The sequence below is a fragment of the Leucoraja erinacea genome, chromosome 18 (genome assembly GCF_028641065.1).
Source record: "Leucoraja erinacea ecotype New England chromosome 18, Leri_hhj_1, whole genome shotgun sequence".
Lineage (NCBI taxonomy): Eukaryota > Metazoa > Chordata > Chondrichthyes > Rajiformes > Rajidae > Leucoraja > Leucoraja erinaceus.
The window spans coordinates 3,987,560-4,008,486 of record NC_073394.1 but is presented as its reverse complement, the minus strand read 5'-3'; the positions used below and the strand labels follow the sequence as shown (position 1 = coordinate 4,008,486).

Sequence of the window (20,927 nt, the reverse complement as noted above, 5' to 3'; positions counted from 1 at the left end):
TAAGGATAAGGGGGAAGCCTTTCAGGACTGAGATGAGAAGAACATTTTTCACACAGAGAGTGGTGTATCTGTAGAATTCTCTGCCACAGAAGGTAGTTGAGGCCACAGTTCATTGGCTATATTTAAGAGGGAGTTAGATGTGGCCCTTGTGGTGAAGGGGATCAGGGGGTATGGAGAGAAGGCAGGTACGGGATACTGAGTTGGATGATCAGCCATGATCATATTGAATGGCGGTGTTGGCTCGAAGGGCCGATTGGCCTACTCCTGCACCTATTGTCTATTGACAATAGTTTGGAGACTCAGCGTGGAAACAGGCACTTCATCTCCAAACTAAACCATCGTGAAACAACATCTGATAAACCAAGGCTGTTGAAATAAAAACTAGATACAAAGCACCTGATTTTTTTTTATGGGTGCTATTGAGCCTACAAGCAGAAATCCTTCAGAAATGTTGCCTTTCAGTGGATAAGAACATGGTTTCAGCCTGAGAATAAATCAGCGGCAGTATTTAAATAAAATCCTGTTGACAACTTGCCACCAGGGGAATGAATGGAGATGGTGCAGGAATATCAATTTGAGCAATGTGTGCTTTCAAGCGGGTTCCATCGTGACAAATGTGGGCTTGTTTCGACATTGCTGTGGATATCTTGTCCAGCCAAATTGAAAGAGTGTGATGTTATATCGTTCGTGCCAACGTAACTTATCTATTGTTTTTAAGCCACATTGCAGAGCAGAATGCTATTGCTATGGAAACCGGCTGAAGCGAATGCATGCTCCTCAATTATTATGCTTAAGAAAGAACTGCAAATGCTGGAAAAATCGAAGGTGGACAAAAAATGCTGGAGAAACTCAGCGGGCGAGGCAGCATCGAAGGAATAGGTGACGTTTCGGGTCGAGACCCTTCTTCAGACTGATGTGGGGGTGGGGGGGGGGGGGGGGGGGGAAGAAGTCTGTGGGGGGTCCCACAGTCTTCCACCAGTCTGAAACATAGAAATATAGAAAATAGGTGCAGGAGTAGGCCATTCGGCCCTTCGAGCCTGCACAGCCATTCAATATGATCATGGCTGATCATCCAACTTAGTATCCTGTACCTGCCTTCTCTCCATACCCCCTGATCCCCTTCACCACAACGGCCACATCTAACTCCCTCTTAAATATAGCCAATGAACTGTGGCCTCAACTACCTTCTGTGGCAGAGAATTCTACAGATACACCACTCTCTGTGTGAAAAATGTTCTTCTCATCTCAGTCCTGAAAGACTTCCCCCTTATCTTTAAACTGTGACCCCTTGTTCTGGGCTTCCCCAACCTGCCTTCTCTCCATACCCCCTGATCCCTTTAGCCACAAGGGCCACATCTAACTCACTCTTAAATATAGCCAATGAACTGTGGCCTCAACTACCTTCATTGGCAGAGAGTTCCAGAGATTCACCGGAGATTCTCTGTCTGAAGAAGGGTCTCGACCCGAAACGTCACCTATTCCTTCGCTCCATAGATGCCGCCTCACCCGCTGAGTTTCTCCAGCATTTGTTTTGCCTGCTCTTCAATTATGGTTGTGATTAGCTGTTGGTATTGCCCTCTGTGCCGTCTCGAGATGTACTTACGTTTGTTTGTCCTTTCTTTATCTTTGCCACCCTGGAGCATGCCCGACTTGCAGTGACTTCCTCAACCTGGTCCAAGGCATCATGGATCTGCAGGACCTGCTGGCAAAAATGACGTCTAAAGTAAGTTGACCGGACTACATTCATCAGTGATGGGGGGCAGAATGAGGCCGTTCGGCCCATCGTGTCTACTCCGCCATTCAATCACGGCTGATTCCTGGGATGTCAGGACTGTCTTATGAAGAAAGACTGGATAGACTTGGTTTATACTCTCTAGAATTTAGGAGATTGAGAGGGGATCTTATAGAAACTTACAAAATTCTTAAGGGGTTGGACAGGCTAGATGCAGGAAGATTGTTCCCGATGTTGGGGAAGTCCAGAACAAGGGGTCACAGCTTAAGGATAAGGGGGAAATCCTTTAAAACCGAGATGAGAAGAACTTTTTTCACACAGAGAGTGGTGAATCTCTGGAACTCTCTGCCACAGAGGGTAGTTGAGGCCAGTTCATTGGCTATATTTAAGAGGGAGTTAGATGTGGCCCTTGTGGCTAAGGGGATCAGAGGGTATGGAGAGAAGGCAGGTACGGGATACTGAGTTGGATGATCAGCCATGATCATATTGAATGGCGGTGCAGGCTCGAAGGGCCGAATGGCCTACTCCTGCACCTAATTTCTCTGTTTCTATGTTTCTATCTCTCCCTTTCCTAACCCCATTCTACTGCATTCTTCCCAAATCCCCCTGACACCCGTACTAATCAAGAACCTCACTATCTCTGCCTTACAAATACCCATTGACTTGGCCTCCACAGCCTTCTGTGGCACAGCGGTAGAATTGCTGCCCAACATCCCTTGCAGCGCCAGAGACCCGGGTTCGATCCCGACTCCGGGTGCTGTCTGTACGGAGTTTGTACGTTCTCCCCCTGACCCATGTGCGTTTTCTCCGAGATCTTTGGTTTCCTCCCACACTCCAAAGATGTACAGGTTTGTAGGATAATTAGCTTGGCGTAAACGTATAAATGTTAAATTGTCTCTCCTGTGTGTAGAATAGTGTTAGTGTGCGGGGATCGCTGGGCGGAGCGGTCTCGGTGGGCCGAAGGGCCTGTTTCCGTGCTGTATCTCTAAACTAAACTAAATAGCCATTGGATGAATGGAAACATACACAACCCCCTAGTATGTAGACACAAGGAACTGCAGATGCTGGCTGGCCAAAACCAAAGGCACAAAGTACTGGAGTAACACAGCGGGCCAGGCAGCATCTCTGGAGAACGTGGATAGGTGACATTTCAGGTCGGGATTATGCATTCTCCTAAACCTCCTCCAGACCCTCTCCGACACCAATACACCACTCCTACGATATGGGGCTAAAAAACCGCTTGCAATACTTCTGAAGAAGGGTTTCGACCCGAAACGTCGCCTATTTCCTTCGCTCCATAGATGCTGCCTCACCCGCTGAGTTTCTCCAGCATTTTTGTCTACCTACAATACTTCAAATGTGGCTGGACCAGCGCCTCATAAAGCCTCAGCTTTGCATTTCGTATTCCCATTCTCTCGAAATGAATGCTATCATTGCGGTTGCCTTGGTTACTTCCGGCTCAGCCTGAAAACTAACCTGATGGGAATCCGCCACTAGCAGTCCAAAGACCTTTTGCACCTCCGATTTCTGAATCTCATGGAGTGGCGGAGAGGGGTGGGGGGTGGGGGGGGTGGTGACACTGGGCAGACAGTGGGCGACACAGGGGGCAGGCAGGGAGGGGCATGAAGAGAGGCAGAGACAAAGAGGGAGACTTGCCCAACCTCATTGCAATGGAACCTCCAAACGACAAAATAGTATAACTGTGCCCCTTAATCTTGAATATCTAACTTTGACCATCCATTCATCTACTTTTTGCAAGCAAAATACAAATCTTCAAATACAAGTCTTCAAATACAAAAAAAGGTGGTAGATTTTTCTTTGAACCCCTATACTTAATCCAGCTGGAGACAGCTGAAAGAAATTGAATTTGAGAGGAATTTGATGAAAAGAAATATTGGTTGATTTAATTGGCCTTCACTTTCCCTGGAGGTATGTTATCATTTTTCTTATTTTCAAACAAATAACAACCAAAGCAAATCCAAATAGCAGGAGGCACCATTCCACACTAAAACGTTTTTGAAAAAACCTTGATAACTAGAGCCAGGATGTTTAAGCAGTAAAAAACTCTGAAATAGGCAGGCAAAAAGGCAAAATAAAATTATTAAAAAGTCATGAAAAAAGGCATTTATTGACAAAAAAAGGCATACATGGCATTTATTTCCACCATATATTATTATTAAAAATTATTATTATTATTATTATTAAAGCTTTATTTCAGACACAGGTCCATATACACATCAAACAGTACAAAGAATTACAAAGATACATTAAGAAATTGCATATTAGCCTAAAGTATATATAAGCTATTGCACCAATGCCATCTTAGCCTAGAAGTGAATCTATAGCAGCTTTTCAGAGGGCTGACTAAAAATGATAATATAAATGTATACTCCATTAACTGACCAAAGTTGCCTGGTTGCACATAATTACTAGCATTTTTTTCAAATTATCTGGTGTTAAACGATGCCGTCTGTCAAACAGCAAATGCTTCAGTTGTGAAAAACCTCTTTCTACCTCAGCTGAGGTCACTGGTGCATACCCGGAACAAGCTACAGGCTCTATTCATGTCTCTATCTTGTGCATTCCAACTGCCTTTGAGAACTTTAGCTATGTCTTTGTATTTCTGCAAGATCTTTGTTAGCTAAAATTACACTCTCACATTTTTCTTGTAATACTTTACCTACATCGCCAGGAGCTTTACGAATATCGTCAGTTACTTTGTTGAAAACCTGCAAGTTATTCACTAATGTTTCGCCACGTTTCTCAAGGGAAGTGATAGCTTGTGGGAAGTTTGCAAAATTGGAAGCAATAAACACAAGATCGCGGCGGAGGGACATTTTCTGCATGATTTCGCTGACGATCCTGACTGCAGCAGATTCTTCTTCTTCAAAACAGTTGACGATTTATTTTATCGTTTCAAAATTTGCAGCAAAGTAGAGTACAGCAGAGAGCCGTGTACCCCACCTAGTCAAAACGGGCTGAGGAGGTAGCAGAACCTCGGGTGCCATTTCCTTCAACAACTACACACGTGACGGTGCTTTGAGGAAGATTTTCTTGACATTGGAAACTAGGCGATCGACATTTCGAAACAGGCTACATATGTGCTCGGCATTTCTATGGAGTCCGTGAGCTAAGCATGTCAAATGCACCATTTTGGGGAATAAAACTTTAAGTCATAAACAGAAGAACATTCTCGTGTTTTATACCTTCTGGCCAAAGTACAGCAAGTGAAGATGTAAACAACTGAGCAATAGTTGAGCTGTTTGACGTCTCCAATACTTCCGATGTCAACAAATACTCCTTTGATGGTTGACCCGCCTCCAGTGTACCGATGACCACATTGGCAACATATCTCCCCATGGCATCGGTTGTCTCGTCTATTGAGATTCATATTTTGTTGCATGCATCTTCATCTCTAATTTTCTGCACAACAATGTTGAAGTTGCTGTCATCATAATGTTTCTGTAATGATGACTTGCTTGGCATATGTTCCTCTGTGTATTTCTCTAAAAAAATCTCTGGTGAGAGATTTGTTTTTCAATTTCCACAGTGGAATTCCAGCACCAATGAATGCCTTGCACAGATCACTCGAAAACTCAGATTTGCGACTGGAGCCAGCAGTGAATGTAGTGAGGAGACAAGCTTGGGTATTTTGCTTGGGTAGTCTACAACCCAGTGGTATCAACATTGACTTCTCTAATTTTAGATAGCCCTTGTCTTCTCCCTCCTCCCCTTCCCAGTTCTCCTTCTAGTCCTACTGTCTCCGCCTCTTCCTTTCTTTTTCCAGCCCCCCCCCACATCAGTCGGAAGAAGGGTCTCGATCCGAAATGTCGCCTAGTCCTTCTCTCCATAGATGATGCCTCACCCGCTGAGTTTCTCCAACATTTTTTGTCCACCTTCGATTTTTCCAGCATCTGCAGTTCTTTCTTAAATAGACCTTGGGGAAGACTGAACCAGCGGGCAGCGGCACGAACGAGTGAACGACCGACGGTGGCGCGCCCCGTTTTGCCCCGGTGGTGGAAGTTTTCTTGTACGTTATACTATGTTAACACGTTAATAATAACATTGATATTAACGTGTCAACATAGAAAAAGTCATTGTAATCACGGAACAACTCGATAAAATAACATGACCTTTCAGCAAAACAGCAGAAAAAGCTGATTTAGGCACTCGATAGTGACAAAGGCTTTATCCTGGTGAAATCATCAAAAAGGCATGAAAAGGCACATGGTGGCATTTATAGCAAAATCCTGGCTATATTGATAACCAAATGCCATTTTCTTTAGAAAATGATTTTGATACATTTTTATTGGTTCCTTTTAATTTGTTAATTTTTAGTTTGGAGATACAGCGCGGAAACAGGCCCTTCGGCCCACCGAATCCTCGCTAACCAGCGATCCCCGCACACTAACACTATCCTACACACACGAGAGACTAATTTTACAATGACACCAAAGCCAATTAACCTACAAACCTGCACGTCTTTGGAGTGTGGGAGGGAACTGGAGATCTCGGAGAGATCCCACACAGGTCACGGGGAGAACGTACAAACTCCGTACAGACAGGACCCGTAGACAGGATCGAACCTGTTGTCTCTGCCGCTGTGAGGCAACAACTCGACTGCTGGACAAACCAAATTAAACTAAATATCACAGCTGGCTTATTTGAAGAGCATGAGTTTTTTGAACGAGGTGTCTGCATAAAAACCTTGTTAACAGCATCAGTACAAACCTGCAAGAGGTCCCCAGTGAAGCCATTTTAGTGCATCTTTTCACAAGCATATTATTTTCTAGACTTTTGTGCATTTAATTTGAATGACTACTCACTTCTCAAGTAGTCCCTCAAGATGCAATAGGTGCAGGGGGAAGCAGGTGAGCAAGAAACAGAGAACCAAATAGAAATTGTACATAATTGCGGTAAATTCTGGACGCAGCCCAAACCAACCTCCTTTCTATTGGCTCCATCTACACCTCACGCTGCCTCGGCAATGCCAGCAGCATAATCAAGGACCAGACGCACCCAGGCCACTCCCTCTTCTCCCCTCTCCCAACAGGCAAGAGGTACAGAAGTGTGAAAACGCTCACCTCCAGATTCAGGGTGGACAAAAATGCTGGAGAAACTCAGCGGGTGCAGCAGCATCTATGGAGCGAAGGAAATAGGCAACGTTTCGTGCCGAAACGTTGCCTATTTCCTTCGCTCCATAGATGCTGCCGCACCCGCTGAGTTTTTCTCCAGCATTTTTGTCTACCTTCCATTTTCCAGCATCTGCAGTTCCTTCCTAAACCTCCAGATTCAGGGACAGTTTCTTCCCAGCTGTTATCAGGCAACTGAACCATCCTCCCACAACCAGAGAGCGGTGCTGAACTACTATCTACCTCATTGGTGACCCTCGGACTATCCTTGATCGGAATTTGCTGGCTTTACCTTGCACCAAACGTTACTCCCTTATTATGTATCTGTACACAGTAGCCGGCTCGATTGTAATCAAGATGGGTCTTTCCGCTGACTGGTTAGCACGCAACAAAAGCTTTTCACTGTACCTCGGTACACGTGACAATAAACTAAACTGTAAACTGAACTGAAAATGAACTAATATGCAAAAATCCTTCGCTCCATAGATGCTGCTGCACCCGCTGAGTTTCTCCAGCATTTTTGTGTACTCAGGATTATCATGATTGCTTTAATGACTTTTTTTTATCATTGCATGATAAGTTGGAGGAAGAAAAATCATTTCAAGATGAGTTGCCATGACTTTTGGTTATAAATGTTACCTTTTGAATTTAAAAATACATATTTACATATCAGAGCGCATCCACAGTAGCGAGATGAAACTGGTGCCCTTTTTATGGTTGCATGCCCGATTCTTTCATGCATTTGAGTGTTTCATCTTTCCAGAGATGGGTTCAAGAGATTAATTCATTTTTCATTTTTCGTTTCCAGTTTATTTATATAATAACACCATATAACAATTACAGCACGGAAACAGGCCATCTCGGCCCTACAAGTCCATGCCGAACAAATTTTTTTTCCCCTTAGTCCCACCTGCCTGCACTCGTACCATAACCCTCCATTCCCTTCTCATCCATATGCCTATCCAATTTATTTTTAAATGATACCAATGAACCTGCCTCCACCACTTCCACTGGGAGCTCATTCCACACCGCCACCACTCTCTGCGTAAATATATATTTACGTATTATATGTTCGTAAGTGATAACTTTACAACTTCACCTCCTTCTGCCGTGGGGTAGACTGAGACTGACTCCCACCCCCCCCTAATCTTTGCACATCCCCCGAGCCTTTCCGCTCGTCACTTTAATCTCATGTTTCATGTATTTTTTATTTTGTGTTTTATGACTGTTTGCAGATCAATTTCCCTCCTGGAAATAAAGTTTGATAGAATGGGTTGATCTTATTTTGCTGTGCCCAATTTTTCCAGTTCTGGAATTGGATTCATAAGATCATAAGCGATAGGAGCAGAAATAGGCCATTCGGCCCATCCAGTCTACTCCGCCATCCAATCACGGCCGATCTATCTCTCCCTCCTAACCCCATTCCCCTGCCTTCTCCCCATCACCCCTGACACCCCATACTAATCAGTCTTAATTTGTTCCACTAATCAAGAATCTATCCGTGCCTTTTCAAAGAGAATTTGGTGCTAAAATGTTTTCAATGATCTGGGCGAAAAATCAGCGGGAAAAAATCGAGGATGTGAACCCATAGCAAAGTTGGATTAGGAGGAGATGGGGGTCAAGAAGGGTCAAAGTTCAGCGTGTGGCAGGAAGTGTGATTTAGCACGGGTGGGGTAATGGGAGAGCGGCAGTTTAAGACGCTAGAATCTAAAGGAGACAAGGTTGGGCAGCACGGTGGTGGGGGTGTGGGCGGGAAGAAGAAAGGAGAAAGGAAGAGGAGGAGCCAGAGGGCTGAGGGAGAGCTGAGAAGGGGAGGAAACAGCAAGGGCTACCGGAAATTGGAGGTCAATATTCATGCCGCTAGGGTGCAGACTGCCCAAGCGGAATATGAGGTGCTGCTCCTCCAATTTCTGGTGGTGCTCACTCTGGCCATGGAGGAGACCCAGGACAGAGAGGTCGGATTCGGAATGGGAGGGGGAGTTGCTGAGCCACAGAGAGATCAGGTTGGTTAATGCGGACCGAGCGGAGGTGTTCGGCGAAACAATAGCCAAGTCTACGCTTGGTCTCACCGATGTAGATCAGCTGACATCTGTAATATCCACTGACTGGTGTGTGGTGTTAGATTGTTTTGAAAGGGAGGAAACCAACTTGGAGCATAGACGCTGGGCGCGGATGGGTTGTATGGCCCTTCATGTGAACGATGTTGATTGTTGTATGGTCTTCCCGTTGCAGTTAAACTATGCGGAGTCTCGGCTGACGGAGCTCGAACGCTGTTACTGTGAGAGAACCTGCCGGGTGAACAGAGAAGTGTATCGCAGCATGGAATCCTGGGTTGAAAAGTGCAAAAACTGTACCTGCAAGGTGAGTCGACCTGTAAATTCATTTAGAGATACAGCACGAAAACAGGCCCTTCGGCCCACCGAGTCCGCGATGACCAGCGATCCCCGCACACATTAACACCACCTGATACGCTAGCAACAATTTACAATTTATTATTTATGCAAACTCCACTATTTACAGCGAATCCATACATTCCCCTGTGCTGGGCGCCATGCTTGAAAGGAAAGATATTGTCAAGCTTGAAAGGGTTCAAAACAGATTTACAAGGATGTTGCCAGGACTAGAGGGTGTGAGCTATAGGGAGAGGTTGAGCAGGCTGGGTCTCTATTCCATGGAGTGCAGGAGGATGAAGGGTGATCTTATAGAGGTGTATAACCATGAGAGGAAGAGATTCGGTAGATGCACAAGATGCACATGTTATAGAAACATAGAAATTAGGTGCAGGAGTAGAGGCCATTCGGCCCTTCGAGCCTGCACCATTCGCCATTCAATATGATCATGGCTGATCATCCAACTCAGTATCCCGTACCTGCCCTCTCTCCATACCCTCTGATCCCCTTAGCCACAAGGGCCACATCTAACTCCCTCTTAAATATAGCCAATGAACTGGCCTCGACTACCCTCTGTGGCAGAGAGTTCCAGAGATTCACCACTCTCTGTGTGAAAAAAGTTCTTCTCATCTCGGTTTTAAAGGATTTCCCCCTTATCCTTAAGCTGTGACCCCTTGTCCTGGACTTCCCCAACATCGGGAACAATCTTCCTGCATCTAGCCTGTCCAACCCCTTAAGAATTTTGTAAGTTTCTATAAGATCCCCTCTCAATCTCCTAAATTCTAGAGAGTATAAACCAAGTCTATCCAGCCTTTCTTCATAAGACAATCCTGACATCCCAGGAATCAGTCTGGTGAACCTTTTCTGCACTCCCTCTATGGTAATAATGTCCTTCCTCAGATTTGGAGACCAAAACTGTACGCAATACTCCAGGTGTGGTCTCACCAAGACCCTGTACAACTGCAGTAGAACCTCCCTGCTCCTATACTCAAATCCTTTTGCTATGAAAGCTAACATACCATTCGCTTCTAGATTGGGTAGAGTCTCTTTCCCTCAGTAGGGAAGTCAAAGACCAGAGGACATAACTTCATGGTGAAGGGGAATTTGAAGTACTGAGCCACCGGGAGATCAGGTTGGTTAGTGCTAACCGAGCGGAGGTGTTGGGCGAAGCGATCGCCAAGCCTACGCTTGGTCTCGCCGATGTAGAGCAGCTGACATCTAGAACAGCGGATGCAATAGACCAACCAACCTGATCTCCCGGTGGCTCAGCACTTCAACTCCCCCTCCCATTTCGAAGTCGACCTTTCTGTCCTGGGCCTCCTCCATGGCCAGAGTGAGGCCCACCGTAAATTGGAGGAGCAGCACCTCATATTTCGCTTGGGCAGTTTGCACCCCAGCGGTATGAACATTGACTTCTCTAATTTCAGGTAGTCCTTACTTTCTCCTCCCCTTCCCAGCTCTCCCTCAGCCCACTGGCTCCACCACTTCCCTTCCTCTTCCCCCCCCCCCCCCCCACCCTTACATCAGTCTGAAGAAGGGTCTCGACCCGAAACGTTGCCTATTTCCTTCGCTCCATAGATGCTGCCTCACCCGCTGAGTTTCTCCAGCACTTTTGTCTACCTTCGATTTTCCAGCATCTGCAGTTCCTTCTTAAACATTGTGAACAAATTGATTCTTTAAACAAATTATTCATTTCATGAGCCCCATTATCGATAATAGCTTTAGGTTTAAGATTCAATTGATCACTTGGATTTCAATTCCCCAGCGGCTTTAGATTCCAACTCGTGAACAGATTGAGTAAATCCACACAGTCTTTTACCCAGAGTCGGGGGATCAACAACCAGATGACATAGGTTTAAGGTACACAAGGGTGGTGGGTGTATGGAACGAGCTGCCAGAGGAGGTAGTTGAGGCAAGTACTATCACAATGTTTTAGAAACATTTAGACAGGTACATGGTTGGAAAGGGTGTAGAGGGAATTGGGCTAAGGGCAGGCAGGTGGGACTTGTGTAGATGGGTCATGCTGGTCAGAGTGGGCAAGTTGGGCTGAAGGGCCTGTTTTCACACTGTATCACTCTATGGTCATTCATGTTAACTTTGCTTGTTAATTAACTTGGCATATAAAATAATATATCATTGTCCCTAGCTGAACAAAAATGCTGGAGAAACTCAGTGGGCGAGGCAGCATCTATGGAGCGAGGGAATAGGTGACATTTCGGGTCGAGACCCTTCTTCTGAAGAAGGGTCTCGACCCGAAACATCACCTATTCCTTCGCTCCATAGATATCATGTTAAGATAGATTGTTAAGGGCTTGGACACATGTCCAAGCCCTTAACAATCTATCTTAACTTAGAGGCAGGAAACATGTTCCCGATGTTGGGGGAGTCCAGAACCAGGGGCCACAGTTTAAGAATAAGGAGTAAGCCATTTAGAACGGAGACAAGGAAACACTTTTTCTCACAGAGAGTGGTGAGTGTGGAATTCTCTGCCTCAGAGGGCAGTGGAGGCAGGTTCTCTGGATGCTTTCAAGAGAGAGCTAGAGAGGGCTCATAAAAATAGTGGAGGCAGGGGATATGGGGAGAAGGCAGGAACGGGGTACTTATTGGGGATGATCAGCCATGATCACATTGAATGGCGGTGCTGGCTCGAAGGGCCGAATGGCCTACTCCTGCACCTATTGTCTATTGTCTATTTTTGTCCATCTTCGATTATTCCAGCATTTGCAATTCTTTCTTAAACCCTGGTGTGTGTAGGATCGTGTTAATGTGCAGGAATCGCTGGTCAGTGCGGACTTAGTGGGTCGAAAGGCCTGTGTCTGTATCTCTAAACGAAACTAAACTATGACTGTGTAGGTCTTTAGATATTTGTCCATCACACTGTGATCTGCTGTTTGACCAACTATGTATGATGCACCTTTTTGACTTGGTTTCATATCATTCTCATGAAAAGCATTTGATCTTGTGCCAAGGAAAGCCTTTGATCTTTCTACATGTCTCTCGGTTCCAAAAGGTACTTGTTTGAAGGTTGTAGGTGGATTTGTGCACAATTGATTGTGTTTGACATGTACAAACCGTGCCGTGCCTGTCAAGATCCTGACTGAGATGTCACCGCAGCAAACCAAAGTTTCCATTTGATTGACACAAAAAACGCTGGAGTAACTCAGCGGGACAGGCAGCATCTCTGGAGAGGAGGAATGGGTGACGTTTCGGGTCGACACCCTTCTTCAATCCGGTTAGGATAAAGGGCCTGTCCCACTTGGCGATTTTTTTCGGCGCCTGCCGGCGTCATATCAGTGTCGCCAAAAGATTTTGAACGTTTCAAAATCCAGCGGCGGCAAAAAAAATATTACAACACTACGAAGTCAAGTCAAGTCAAGTCTATTTGTCACATACACATACGAAATGTGCAGTGAAATGAAAGTGGCAATGCTCGCGGACTTTTGTGCAAAAAACAAACAACAAAACAACCAAACAAATTATAAACACAATCATAACACACATATTCTTTTACATAATAAATAATGGAACTCAAAACGTTCAGTAGAGTTAGTCCCTGGGGAGATAGGCGTTTACAGTCCGAATTGCCTCTGGGAAGAAACTCCTTCTCAACCTCTCCGTTCTCACCGCATGGCAACGGAGGCGTTTGCCTGACCGTAGCAGCTGGAACAGTCCGTTGCAGGGGTGGAAGGGGTCTCCCATATAACCATATAACCATATAACAATTACAGCACGGAAACAGGCCATCTCGACCCTTCTAGTCCGTGCCGAACACATAATCTCCCCTAGTCCCATATACCTGCGCGCTCAGACCATAACCCCTCCATTCCCTTCCCATCCATATAACTATCCAATTTATTTTTAAATGATAAAAACGAACCTGCCTCCACCACCTTCACTGGAAGCTCATTCCACACAGCTACCACTCTCTGAGTAAAGAAGTTCCCCCTCATGTTACCCCTAAACGTCAGTCCCTTAATTCCCATGCCATGTCCCCTTGTTTGAATCTTCCCTACTCTCAGTGGGAAAAGCTTTTCCACGTCAACTCTGTCTATCCCTCTCATCATTTTAAAAACCTCTATCAAATCCCCCCTTAACCTTCTGCACTCCAAAGAATAAAGCCCTAACTTGTTCAACCTTTCTCTGTAACTTAGTTGTTGAAACCCAGGCAACATTCTAGTAAATCTCCTCTGTACTCTCTCTATTTTGTTGACATCCTTCCTATAATTAGGCGACCAAAATTGTACACCATACTCCAGAATTGGCCTCACCAATGCCTTGTACAATTTTAACATTACATCCCAACTTCTATACTCCCATGACACCTCTCGTCAATACATCATCACACCACAAATTTTTCGGTGACCTGATACATCAGTCAATGATGCCGGCAGTCGCCAAAAAAATTTCCAAATGGGACAGGCCCTTGAGGCAAACGAGAGATATAGTCGCTGATGTGGAGATAAAGAACAATGAATGAAAGATATGCAAAAAAGTAACGATGATAAAGGAAACAGGCTGTTGTTGGCTGTTTGTTGGGTGAGAACGAGAAACTGGTGTGACTTGGGTGGGGGAGGGATAGAGAGAGAGGGAATGCCGGGGCAACCTGAAGGGAGAGAAGTCAATATTCATACCGCTGGGCTGTAAGCTGCCCAAGCGAAATATGGGATGCTGTTCCTCCAATTTGCGTTTAGCCTCACTCTAACAATGGAGGTGACCCAGGACAAAATACTACCCAAGTCGCACCAACGTCTCGTTTTCATCCAACAAACCAATCCAATGACCCGTTTACTTTATCATCGTTACCTTTTATGCATATCTTTCATTCATTGTTCTTTATCTCTCTATATCATCGCCCGTATCTCTCGTTTCCCAATCCCTGACCAGTTCGAAGAAGGGTCTTGACAAGAAACATCTTCTCTCCAGAGATGCTGCTTGACCCGCTGAGTTACTCCAGATTGTTGTGTCTATCTTCGGTTTGAATGAATGAATAAGTTTAACACATACAAGGAATTTGCCTGGGTGCTCCACTCCTAAGTAACAACACAACGCACAGTAAACCATTAAGAATAAAACTTAAAACATTAAAACATTAAGAATAAAACATTTTAGTTTAAACATGTGAATTAAATAAAATACCAGAGCGAAACGAGGCTACAGATTTTTGGTTATTGAGTAGAGCTAGTACTCGTGGGGAAAAGGGCTGTTTTTATGTCTGGCTGTGGCAGCTTTGACAGTCCGGAGTCGCCTTCCAGAGGGAAGTGATTCAAAGAGTTAGTGGCCAGGGTGAGAGGGGTCAGAGATGATCTTGCCCGCTCGCTACCTGGCCCTTGCCGTGTACAGTTCATCGATGGAGGGAAGGTTGCAGCCAATAACCTTCTCAGCTGATCGGACGATTCGCTGCAGCCTCCGGAAGCACCTGCAGTCCCGTCCAACACGTTAAATAATACCACAATTTTCTCACGGGTATCTTGTTCTCTCCCATTCAGAACGGAGCCGTTGAGTGCAGACGGGTTTCATGCCCTTCGCTAAACTGTCCCTCGGACTTTCGGCCAGTGTATCGACCGGGCAAGTGCTGCAAAGAGTGTCGACGTAAGTAGAAAAAAAAACTCCACTGGAGCATTTCACGTGTATTCCATCAAATCAATTCTCCATCCCATTGCAGTTTGTACTGGAATCTAATAATATAGACCAGGGGTCGGCAACCTGCGGCCCCTGGGCCGAATGCGGCCCCAGGGCCAAATGCGGCCCCAGGGCCAAATGCGGCCCGTAACCCGAAATCATCCGGCCCGCAGATTTTTTTTCTCTCATAATCATGCTGCCCGCCGAGCATCCTGCGCAAAGCCGCCAGCACGGCCGCGCACCTTCTGTAAACACGTGATTTGATGACTGCCATCCGGGGCGGGATGGGGGCGGGATCCATGTGTACACGTGATAGATGTGGCCCGCCATCCGCTCACAGGCATGCGTTGCCGACCCCCGATATAGATGCGCAAAAAGTATGATTAGCTTTGAGCACCGGTCCTCATGTGAGTCCGTCAACCTCTGCGGATGGTTGGCCTGGTTACTCGTGATACATTCATGTTCTCCAGAGACGCTGCCTGACCCGCTGAGTTACTCCAGCATGTTGTGTCCATCTTCTGTTTAAACCAGCTTCTGCAGTTCCTTGTCTCTCACCTCTCCTGCATTGCCTACCCTCCCCCCCCCCCCCCCCCTCCAACATTCACACAAAGGATGTTGGAAAGAACTGTAATCAAAGGTTGACACAAAATGCTGGAGCAACTCAGCGGGACAGGCAGCATCTCTGGAGTGAAGCAATGGCCCATTCCTTCTCACCAGAGATGCTTCCTGTCCCACTGTGTTACTCCAGCGGGACAGGAAGCACAAAGGGTGGTGGGTGTATGGAACAAGAATGGAGCAGCTGGGCTTGTATGTTCTGGAGTTTAGAAGGATGCGAGGGGCTCTTATTGAAACATATAAGATTATTAAGAGTTTGGACACGCTAGAGGCAGGAAACATGTCCCCGATGTTGGGGGAGGCCAGAACCAGGGGCCACAAGGGGTAAGCCATTTAGAACGGAGACGAGGAAACACTTTTTCTCACAGAATCTGTGGAATTCTCTGCCTCAGAGGGCGGTGGAGGCCAGTTCTCTGGATACTTTCAAGAGAGCTAGATAGGGCTCTTAAAGATAGCGGAGTCAGGGGATATGGGGAAGGCAGGAACGGGGTACTGATTGGGGATGATCAGCCATGATCACATTGAATGGCGGTGCTGGCTCGAAGGGCCGAAGGGCCACTCCTGCACCTATTGTCTATTATCTATTATACCGTATCCCCGTAACCCACGTGGGTTTTCTCCGGGTGCTCCGGTTTCCTCCCGCACTCCAAAGGCGTGCATGTTTGTCAGTTAATTGGCTTGGTATTAATGTAAGTTGCCCCCAATGTGTGTAGGGGTGCGGGGATCGCTGGTCGGCGCGGACTGGGTGGGTCGAAGGGGCCTGTTTCCGCGCTGCATCTCGAAACTAAACTAAAATCTCAGTTGGATATTCGAAGAGGAGAGCGGAGTTAATTAACTGTAAGTTCCTTTCTTGGCTCTTACCTGTTGGGTTCATTAGATTAGAAAAAAGATTTAAATTATTGCTTTCCGAGCGCAATCATTCTAAGAGCAAAGGAAATACTGTCACCCCGCACCATAAGTGGATTTAATCCATTTTAATGTATCCGCTACTGTGAAACAATTGCGTTTTATTGTACCAACGTCAATCTCTTCGCATTAGATATCCTATTCCCTCCAAATGAGCTATAAAATACAGCGTAGTCGCGGCATTTGATAGACTGCCAACTGTAGATAAAACTGAATATTGAAGAAGGTTTGTGTGATCCCAGCAGTGAAACCTATAGATCTGGTTACTTCCACAATCAGACTCTTTTAATATCACGCTCAGATGCACAATTTCATTATTAAAAGTATTGCTTCCATTAAAAACTTCTTTCAGAAGAATGGTGCAACATCTTAGCAGCTCTGTTCTTAAAGTGCTTTGATGTCATCTGGGCATATGTTCAGAAGTCCAAGGTACACAAAAAAGCTGGAGAAACTCAGCGGGTGCAGCAGCATCTATGGAGCGAAGGAAATAGGCAGCGTTTCGGGGCCGAAACCCGGAAGGAAATAGGCAACGTTTCGGGCCGAAACCCGGAAGGGTTTCGGGCCGAAACGTTGCCTATCTTCAGACTAGGCAACGTTTCGGGCCGAAACCCTTCTTCAGACTGATCGGGGGCGGGGGTGGACGGGGACAAGAAAGGAAAAAGGAGGAGGAGCCCGAAGGCTGGGGGATGGGAGGAGAGAGCAGGGGGACTGAGGAAGGGGAGGAGACAGCAAGGACTAACAAAATTGGGAGAATTCGATGTTCATGCACATGTGATAGGAGCAGATTTAGTCCATTCGGCCCATCTAGTCTACTCTGCCATTCAATCTTGGCTGATCTATCTTTCCCTCTTAACCCCATTCTCCTGCCTTCTCCCCATAACCGCCGACACTGGTACTAATCAAGAATCTATCTATCTCTGCCTTAAAAATACTTTCCTCTACCGCCTTCTGTGGCGAAGAATTCCACAGATTCACCACCCTCTGACTAAAGAAATTCCTCCTCATCTCCTTCCTAAAAGAACGTCCTTTATTTCTGAGGCCACGACCTCTGGTCCTAGACTCTCCCACTAGTGGAAACATCCTCTCCACAACCACGCCATCCAAGAAGATTGACACAAATTGCTGGAGTAATGGTCCTGTCTGGACTTACGCGACTTTTTAGGCGACTGCAGGAGACTATGCGGTCACCACATGCTCGCGGGCGGTTGCCAGGGAGTCGCCTTCATGGTCGCGAGGAGTTCCCGCATTCCGGGAACTAGTCGCGGCCTCATTATGGCCGCCGTGAATTTTTCGACATGTTGAAGAATTAGCCGCGGCTAGAATTAAGCCGCCATGGAGAGTAGCGAGAATTCTCGTGCCGTGGGTGGGTCGCCAGGAGGTCGAAGGTTCTCGTAGGTTCTCATAGGTTGTAGGTTGAAAACCGGTGAGTTTCATTGGAAACAAAAAGGTAAGCAGCAGTTTTCAGAACCAAGGAACCGACCGGTAATGTTAAATGTCCGCCGAGCTTCACAGCCGTGTATCTCTGGAATCTTAAATGTTGTCTCCACTCTTCCCCCTCCCCCCCCACTCCCCACCTTTCTCCCCCCCCCCCCCCCCTGTTAGGGCTTTCCGTACCCTGTGCTTTAACCGCCTTTTTACAGCGCCAACCTTCCTGTTCATCGCGGTGCGTGTCTGTTTCACCACTGGCTTTGCACCGTGTGAATTTTTTAGACAGCGTCTTCCCCCGCTTACCCCGTCCTCCGCCTGCATAACGGGCTGGTGAAGGAAGGTGTGTGTGCGTGCGTGCGTGTTTGTGTGTGTGTGCGTGCGTGCGTGTGTGTGTGTGTGTGCGCGCGCGCGTGTGTGTGTGTTCCACTCTGACAGTCGACATTCCCGTTGCCGGTTTTTCAGGCGACTGCCAGCAACTTGACTGTCGCCAGTAGTCCGCTGAAAAATCGCCTAAGTGGGTCAGGCCCCATTACTCAGCGGGTCAGGCAGCATCTCTGGAGAGAAGATCTTTGGGTCAGACTCGCTGGAATCTACCTGACCCGCTGAGTTACCCCGGCGTTTTGTGTCTATCTTAAAAATTGCTATTGGAACTAAACTGGAGGAAAAAAAGACCAGTTTCAGAGCAGCGTGGTGGACAAGGGAATCAAAATATCTTTATTGTGAAGGAATGGTTGAGGAATCTTCTCAAAAAAATCCCTCCAATGTTGACCTTGTTTCGATGAATAGCTGGTTTAGTTTCGAGATACAGCATGGAAGTCGGCCTGTCAGCTCCAACTGATCCACACCAACCATCGATCACCCATTCACACTCGTTCAATGTCATCCCACTTTCCCATCCACTCCCCACGCACCAGGGCCAATTACCCCGCATGTCTTTGGGATGTGGGAGGAAACCCGAGCAGTCATAGGGAGAACGTGCAAACGCCACACAGACAGTACCCTGGGTGAGGATCGAAGCGGGTCTCTGGCGATGTGAGGCAGTAACTCTACCGAGCTGTTCTTTGGCCTTGGTAGAAGTAAAAATCACCAGATCAACACATAGTTCTCAAATATGCAATGGAAAATTCGACCCCTTGCGAAAACAAACCAAGATAAATATGGTTTAATTTGTAATTTCTTTCCGACTTCCCTCCGTCACTCGTGTTACTGAAGAGGAGTACAAGGATTTTGGTTATCAGTGTCTGAAGAAAGGTCTTGGTCCAAAACGTTGCCTAATCCTTCTCTCCAGAGATGCTGCCTGACCCGCTGAGTTACTCCAGCATTTTGTGTCTTACCATCTTCTTTGATACGGTGAAAAAGAGTATCCCCGAAGCTTCACTGAATAATATATTTTTGTATGATATTTGTCCAGCTGACCATTGTTCATTGTTCAAACGTTGAGGCAGCAGCGGTAAAGCTGCTGCCTCACAGCGCCAGAGACCCAGGTTCGATCCTGACTATGGGTGCTTGTCTGTACGGAGTTTGTACGTTCTCCCTGTGGCCTGCGTGGATTTGTTTCCTGGTGCTCCGGTTTCCTCCCGCACTCCGAAGATGTGCAGGTTTGCAGGTTAATTGGCTTCTGTAAAATTGTACATTGTCCCTAGTGTGTAGGATGGTGCTGGTGTACGGGGAGATCGCTGGTCGACACGGACTCGGTAGGCCAAAGGTCCTGTTTCCGCGTTGTATCTCTAAGGCCTCTAAATGCGGCCCGTAACCCAAAATCAACCGGCCCGCAGGCGGATATTTTTCCCCGTAATCATCCGGCCCGCAGAGCTCTGGCCGTACCGCATTCTGCGCAAAGCCGTCGGCACGGGCGCGCACCTTCTGCGAAAACGTTTAAGAAAGAACTGCAGGTGCTGGAAAAATCGAAGGTAGGTCTCAGCGGGTGGGACATGCAAGGTCTGCACGAGACTGCCTCACCCGCTGAGTTTCGCCAACGTTTTTGTCTACCTTCTGTGAACACGTGATTTGATGCCAGCCATCCGGGGCGGGATGGGCGCGGGATCCACGTGTTACCGTGATCGATGTGGCCCGCCATCCGTCACAGACATGCTTCCCGGCCCCTATGCAGAACGAGGTTGCCGACCCCTGGTCTCAAAGAACGCACATAGAACCTTTAAGAAACTCAGTAACCCAAACTAAAGAGAATTGTTACAATATTTGTGATGTTACTGTAATTAAGCAGTCATAGAAACACACAAAGTTTGCCTGAATATATAGTCGTGATAAAATGTTTTAGTAACGGGAACAGAGTATTATGCTGTGGCTCCAGAATTCAGTCTGTTGACTTCAATGGAATGGCTATCTGAGGCTGAGTATTATCAGTTAGCTGTAACATATTCAACACTGCCAATGTAAATGAATTTCCGGGCAGTTTGGTGCGACAAGTCAGTTTTAGATTGGAAAAGCAGTGAGCCATATAACATGTAATGGACTTTGACAAAATTATTTAAGCTGAGGTGAATAATCTAAATGAAGAATCACAGTGGAAGCTGAAAGGCTCTTGCAATGCCCTTGACTAAAGGTGGACAAGTCTGATAATGATACGCGGTATTTCCCTAGTCCTGACAGCGCAAGAAACAGTCTTCAATAAAATATTTCATCGATTGCAAAGATTTGATTGTGGCAAGGTGGTGCAGCGGTAGAGTTGCTGCCTCGCTGCGCCAGAGACCCGGGTTCGATCCCGACTCCGGGTGCAGTCTGTACGGAGTTTGTACGTTCTCCCCGAGACCTGCATGATTTTTCTTCAAGATTGTCGGTTTCCTCCCACACTCCCAAAACATTCAGGTTTGTAGGTTCATTGGCTTGGTATGAATGTAAAATTGTTCCCTAGTGTGTGTGGGATAGTGTTAGTGTGCAGGGATCGCTGGTCGGCACGGACTCGGTGGGCCGAAGGGCCTGTTTCCTCGTTTTCGCTCCAAATTAAGAAGAAAATGTGAGCACTTTTTTGATGTGGAGGGCCCAAACTATCCACAGAGAAGGTGACTTTAAACTGGAGTTTGACGAAGGGACTCGACCCAAAAAATCAGCTATACCTTCTCGCCAGAGATGCTGCCTGTCCCGCTG

At 46.6% G+C, this 20,927-nt stretch overlaps 1 protein-coding gene across 1 annotated transcript in view; it reads left to right on the top strand.

Annotated features, from left to right (window-relative positions):
• Nucleotides 1-1,448: 1,448 nt before the first annotated feature.
• The window catches only part of LOC129705574 (protein kinase C-binding protein NELL1-like), a 336,887-nt gene continuing 317,408 nt past the window's right edge, over nt 1,449-20,927 (top strand). Inside the window, exons 1-3 of the mRNA XM_055649174.1 lie at nt 1,449-1,723; nt 9,097-9,225; nt 14,741-14,843. Coding sequence (XP_055505149.1) covers nt 1,685-1,723; nt 9,097-9,225; nt 14,741-14,843 — 271 coding nt within the window. The 5' untranslated portion in view covers nt 1,449-1,684. The remainder of the gene's footprint in view (nt 1,724-9,096; nt 9,226-14,740; nt 14,844-20,927) is intronic.